General features: G+C 47.8%; 1 protein-coding gene across 1 annotated transcript; it reads left to right on the top strand.

Moving 5' to 3' along the window:
- Positions 1-1,178: 1,178 nt before the first annotated feature.
- LOC125523056 (heat stress transcription factor B-2b-like) lies at positions 1,179-2,782 on the top strand. Its single transcript, XM_048688097.2, has 2 exons — positions 1,179-1,657; positions 1,765-2,782. The coding sequence occupies exons 1-2, from the start codon at positions 1,388-1,390 to the stop codon at positions 2,617-2,619; spliced, it is 1,125 nt and encodes a 374-aa protein (XP_048544054.1). The 5' UTR covers positions 1,179-1,387; the 3' UTR covers positions 2,620-2,782.
- The last annotated feature ends 3,625 nt before the right edge of the window (positions 2,783-6,407 follow it).

Here is a 6,407-nt window from a genome sequence, read left to right as displayed (position 1 = left end):
GCTTTTTCATCTACGTCTTGTCCTTCCCTCGTTCTTCGTCATTCTTCGTGTTGGAGAGCTGCGAATCGCGAGGCATAGCCGCCGCACTCCCCGACGGGGTCCCTCCCGGGAGTGTAGGGTTTCGGGTCCTCAAAAGCTCTCGCCGGTCGACTTGCGAATCGCGCTTCTGGTGAGACTCCTTCGACGTGAGTTGCGGTGTATCACCCCCGGTGTCGACGGTACACGCGACGTGTTTGTGTGCGAACACTCACCTTATAAAGAGGTGTAAGTCTCACTCAACTTCTGTGATGGGACTAAACTTTAGTCTCAGTTACTCCACTCATATGTGTGCATGAATGAGTCAATAAAATTTCAGAATTTTAGTTGGACTTTAGGCCAAAGGCTTACTAGTAAAATTCCAACAAAATTTATGATAAAAAATTGACACAAAATATAATGGAACCAATAAATTAGAATAGAGGTAGTAAGTCGTAACGAGTTTGGGTACGGCCATCTACTTTAATCAGAGGCGTGAGGGTGACAAGACTATAGTAATGACACGTGGGTTGGACTCGTACCAACGAACTAATCAGCGAGGAAAAAAATGTCGGCAAAAAAGCTAAACGACCGATCACAGTTAGCACACCGTGCCAAAATATCTTCGCGATACGAGTCATATCTACTCCAGAATCTTCAAAACAATTCCGGGAAGAAAAATCTCGAGTAACTGGGAAATCAAAACAATAGATAATTTCCCTCGTGTACATTTTGTTACTGCAACGGACGGGATAGGGGAGCTCCGCGGATATTTGTTTAGTTTGGTTTGATCCAACCGTTGCGTAGTGCCGCCCACCACAATAGCATCCAACAGCTGGGATCTGCCTCGTGGAGGCGGGCCCAGCTCACACGAAACGTGTCCGGAATTCCTCCGTCCCGCCTTGAACCTTCCAGAATAAGCTATAGCATGACAAAACTTCAAAAAATCCGCCGAAACTTCTCGCAGTTTCGGAGCCCCACCCACCGTCCCCTTCCCCGTCCCCACACCACCCACATCCCTCCAGGCGCCGCTCTCCAGCCACCCGATCAGCCCGAGCAACCCCAATCCAAGGGTTGACGGCCGCCCACCCGCACGGCTCTCGACGCACCGCGCGCGGCCCGCCTGACTTGGCGTTCTCGGCACGAGTGGCGGGCGCGTCGCCCTCGGGTTTATAGCTTCCCCCTCCGCAACTGCCGCTGCCTCCCCTACTCCTCCGTCCCTTCGTCTCGTCGCGTTTCCGTCTCTAACTTCCTCGCTTCTCTCCACGCTACGCTATCCGGAACCTTCCGGAAGGTTGCTTTGCCACCCCCCCTTCCGTGCCGTCCAACGGTGTCGCCGGGACAGATCTGCGCTGTCGGCGGCGGCGGCGTCATGGGCGAGCAGGCCGCGGCCGTTTCCTCCGGCGAGACGCCTGCCACGGCGGAGGTGGGGACAGGGCTGGGGCAGAGGTCGCTGCCCACGCCGTTCCTGAACAAGACGTATCAGCTGGTGGACGACCCGGCGGTCGACGATGTCATCTCGTGGAGCGAGGACGGGTCGGCGTTCATCGTGTGGCGCCCCGCCGAGTTCGCGCGCGACCTCCTCCCCAAGTACTTCAAGCACAATAACTTCTCCAGCTTCGTGCGCCAACTCAACACCTACGTAAGTGGGTGCTCGTCTTCCATTTCCGCGCAACTTGATCCGGACTAGTAGTACATTTTTGTTGGTGTCGCCGGAATGTCGAGGTGCTCATGGGCGTGCTGGTGCAGGGATTTAGGAAGATTGTGCCGGACAGGTGGGAGTTCGCCAACGACTGCTTCCGTCGAGGAGAAAAGCGGCTGCTTTGTGACATACATCGGCGAAAGGTGACGCCGACGGTGGCGGCCACCGCCGCGGTCACGGTAGCTGCGGCTGCCGCGATTCCGGTAGCGCTGCCGGTGGCGAAGCGACAGGGCTCGCCGGTGCTTTCCGGCGATGAGCAGGTGCTGTCGTCGAGCTCGTCCCCTGAGCCCCCCTTTCTAAATCAGTACGCGCCGTCCTACTCCGGCTCGGGCGGCGTTGCCTCCGGCGATCTCGGGGAAGAGAACGAGCGGCTGCGGCGGGAGAACTCGCGGCTGACGCGGGAACTCGGGCAGATGAAGAAGCTCTGCAATAACATTTTCGTCCTCATGTCCAAGTACACCGACGGCCAGCAGACCGACGCCGCCAACGCGACCTCCGCCGCCGCCGACGTCGGGAATTGCTCTGGTGAGTCGGCAGAGACCACGGCGCTCCCACCTCCGCCGGTGCTCGAGCTCTTGCCTTCCTGCCAAAATGCTCCCACGGCTGCCGATTTGGACGCGGAGGACGAGGAGGAGAAGATGAGCGCTAGGCTCTTCGGCGTCTGCATCGGGCGGAAGCGAATGCGCCACGACGGCGAGGACCGGACGAGGCGAGGAGCGGCGGCGGAGGTGAAGCCTGAGCCGATGGACGCGCAGCAGCCCTCCGGAATGGACGGTCACACACCGGACGTGCAAGCCTGGCCCATTTACAGGCCCAGGCCCGTGTACCAACCCCTCCGCGCCTCCGACGGGTCAAACTGCTACAGCGGGAGTGACGACCACAACGGGTCCAACTCCAGGTGAGCTCAGCTCAAAAAAGAATAGGATAACTCCAGGTGAGCTGGGTTCAGGCTTAAGGGTCGTGTACTGGTACCGTACTTTTTTTTTTTGAGGGGATTGGTACCGTACTTGAGTTAATTAAATGTAGTCTACTAATCCAGCACTAATTAATTAGTAGTAAGTCGCATGTAAGAAAGAAAGCAAGTTGTATGTGGAATTCCAGTTTCTCCGTAAGTTTCTCGGCAAGGCCCGAGTATTTTATCATCTCCAAAACCTAGTTTTTGTACATAAAACAAGCCAGAAAAATTAGAGCAGTGATGACAAGTTCGGTGATGTGATCTTCGTTCAAAACGAGTTTCTTTTTGAGTACTTGCAGCATCACCCCGAATAAGATATTTTAGCATGTCCACTCGAGCTAGAGAGTTCTAAACATAAAACATTACGGGTTAAAGCTTGTTTTTCAAAAAACTAACGCTTACACGTGTGGCATTTTACACATTGTTCACATGCCTTCATCATCATTTATTTTGTCACGTATGAACAGATGACATTAGCAGAAATCTTTTTGATTTTCGATTTAAAAATATTTTATTTTTTAATTAAAAAATTAAATTAAAAATTCATTTTCATCATTAAATCCGTCTCGATGAGATTTTTAAAATTATCATGTTGATGTGTTTCGACAAAAAAAATTATTCTTCAAAAGTTGCCATGATGTTTACATTGTAGTTATCATAGTGCTTAAACTAAAGTGGTCATGTGACAATTTTAGTTTGTAGAGCATGGCAACTTTAGTTTTTTGATGATGACAATTTCAGTACTTTAACCATAAATATTATTTTTATAAACCATGGCAATTTCAAGTGCATGTATTATGGTAATTTTAGTTTATGGTTTATGACAAATCTAGTTTCTTAATTCTCCATTTTATAATATGTTAAAATTATTTTAAATATAGAAAAAAAATAGCTGAAAAATATTATGACAACTTAGAGTAAATATCATGGTAATTTATATGCAACAGACATGATAACTTTTAACCTTTAAAAAAATTCGTTAAAATATATTAATATGAGATCTAGTTTCGAAGATCTCGTCGCGAGGAACTTAATGATAAAAATGGATTTTCAATCGGATTTTTCATTTAAAAAATAAAACGTTTTAAAAACTAAAAATTTAAAAAGATTCTCGCATGCATGCATGCCGTGACGTAGCGCAGTCTATATATTATAGGGCGTGTGAATGAGTTTGGCTTCTACCACACGTATGGGTATTAGCATTTGTCCTTTTTCTCTATGTTGGAGCGTGCCCAGCAGACTCTTTAAAATTCAACTATCTAAACAGTCTTGGCTCCATCAAATTCACACCGTATACAGTGGAAAAATGTGATTGTCTAGACTACTCCAACACTTGAGCCATACACAACAACCCATTTCATGGCACATTCTTTTTTTGTCGGACTCTCCCTTTCCACTCAGTTTTCCATCATAGCAGTACATTTCTCGCTAGAGTCTTCTTCTTTAAAATCAGATGACTCTCACCTCACCTTTATCATGGGTTTATAGTGGCAAAGAAATACTATAGGCAGAAAGTAGGAAATGCCATGAACATGTTACAATAAGCGTCAAAGTTTCTCTTCCATATTCGACCTTTTCATTAACCACTGTGATTCGCTTGCATGCTTAAGTCTTGAAAAATAAATGGGAAAGCCAAATTAAAGTACTTTAAAAGAGAAGCAAATTATATGATGCAAGAGTTAGATGTATTTCATTTTAATTATAAGAAACATCATATTGAGTCGATGAACCCCTTTCTTTGACGTAAACTCATAAATAATAAAAGAGAGCCATGATGACTTTTCTTCAATGGCAATCAATTAGTTTTTTTGCAAAATAATCAATTAGTTGAAAGAAAGCTTAAGCAATACCACTCACAACTGACTAAAATGAAACATAAGCTCTAAAAGGTGCAAAATCTTATATAGAAAGAAAAGAAAAAATATTTTAGAAAAATAGACCCTCTTAAATAACATCTCGCGAAAAAACACTATTGAATAGCATGTCCAACCGTGCATAGGACCTCGGAAGCCACCACCCGTCGCACCGCGGCGCGTGGTTATCGTCTCAATCACGAGGAACTGTCGAGAAGCTCGTGCATGGCTGGATGGAGTGGATCCAGATGCTAGATGTGAGGAGCATCTCCGCCCACGTGCTGACCCACGGCCACTACCACCACCTACTGCTCCGAGGTGTCACGGTCGCCGCCGTCGCTACCCGCTGCTTCGTGATGCCACTATGGCTGCCACCACCACGACGAATGTCTGAGAAGTTATTCTTCATTTTATTATTGCTTGCCAATTATTTTCAATTCAACAACGTCATACTCAAATTTCATATTCTATGGGAAATCATTTAATTTGAAGAAACACAAACTGGTCTAATCGGCAACAATTCTATTACCGCCATACATCAAATTTCATATTTGTCGGCCACCGCCTTCGTGGAAGCTCCTGCGACACATCAACAAAAGAAGGACTTGGTGTGGAGGAGCCGAATCGAGTGGGTGATGCAGGTCAGACGACTTTAAATCGTCGCCTCCTCCTTCCCTCCCGGTCCTCGAGTTGCCACGGTGTAGACACACATCACTGTCGAAGGTCGGGGTCCCTCGTCGTCGCATCCGTCACAAGGAATGGCCAAGAAGCTCGGGCACAGCTGAATGGATCGGATCTAGATACCAGCTATGAGGAGCATCTCCATTCACGCGCTGACCTAGGGCCGCCGCCTCCACCTACCGCCCCGAGATGTTGCCGCCACCGTCGCCACCCACTGCTTCACAATGCCTCTATGGCCATCACCATCGCGAGGATTGTCCGACAAGCCATTCTTAAATTTTATTATTGCTCGCCAAATTATTTTTAGTTTAACAACCGTCATATTCAAATTTCATATTCTATGGCGAAATTTCAATAATCAAAAAGAGGCCCAATCAACAACAATTCTATTACCATCATACATCAAGTTTCATATTCGCCGACCGCCACTTTCGTGGAGGCTCCTGCAACACATCAACAACAGAAGGATCGAGTGTGTGTGTGTGGGGGGGGGGGGTGAATCAAGCGGGTGTTGTAGGGCAGATGGCTTTAAATCGCCGGGGGAGAGCATGACACCACAACTTCTCCACCTTGACCACCCTGCCTGATCCTCGAGTTGCCGCAGAGCGTGCACACAACACTATTGGGGGTCGGGGTCGCTCACCATGGCGAAAGAAGTGTGACATCCAGAGGTACGTGCACATCATGGTGTGCATCCAACTTGATATAGAAACCCTAGTCAAGGGAAGAGGATGAGTCAAGCAGCGGAGGCGTAACCTCATTTTGTAGGAGGATCCCTATGCAGCGGATGCAAATGCTGGATGTGAGGAGCATCTCTACCCACGGGCTGGCCCAGGATCACTGTAACGCCCTCGATGCGGCTATATCTCCCACGTGTCGAAGCACGACTTAGAGGCATAACCGCATTGAAAGCAATGTCGCAAGTGAGGTAATCTTCACACAACCCATGTAATACATAAGGGAAAGAGATACATAGTTGGCTTACAATCGCCACTTCACACAATTACATGAATAAAGCATTACATCAACCAGATACAAACAAGGTCCGACTACGGAACCAAAATAAAAAAAGACTACCTCAATGCTACACAGATCCCCGATCGTCCCAACTGGGCTCCACTACTGATCGACTAGAACGAAACAACACAAAGGACAAGATCTTCATAGAGCTCCTCTTTGAGCTTGGTTGCGTCATCTGCAC

The sequence above is a fragment of the Triticum urartu genome, chromosome 7A, assembly GCF_056163025.1.
Source record: "Triticum urartu cultivar PI428250 chromosome 7A, HENAU_Tu73, whole genome shotgun sequence".
Lineage (NCBI taxonomy): Eukaryota > Viridiplantae > Streptophyta > Magnoliopsida > Poales > Poaceae > Triticum > Triticum urartu.
This window is presented reverse-complemented; position numbering and strand designations above follow the sequence as displayed.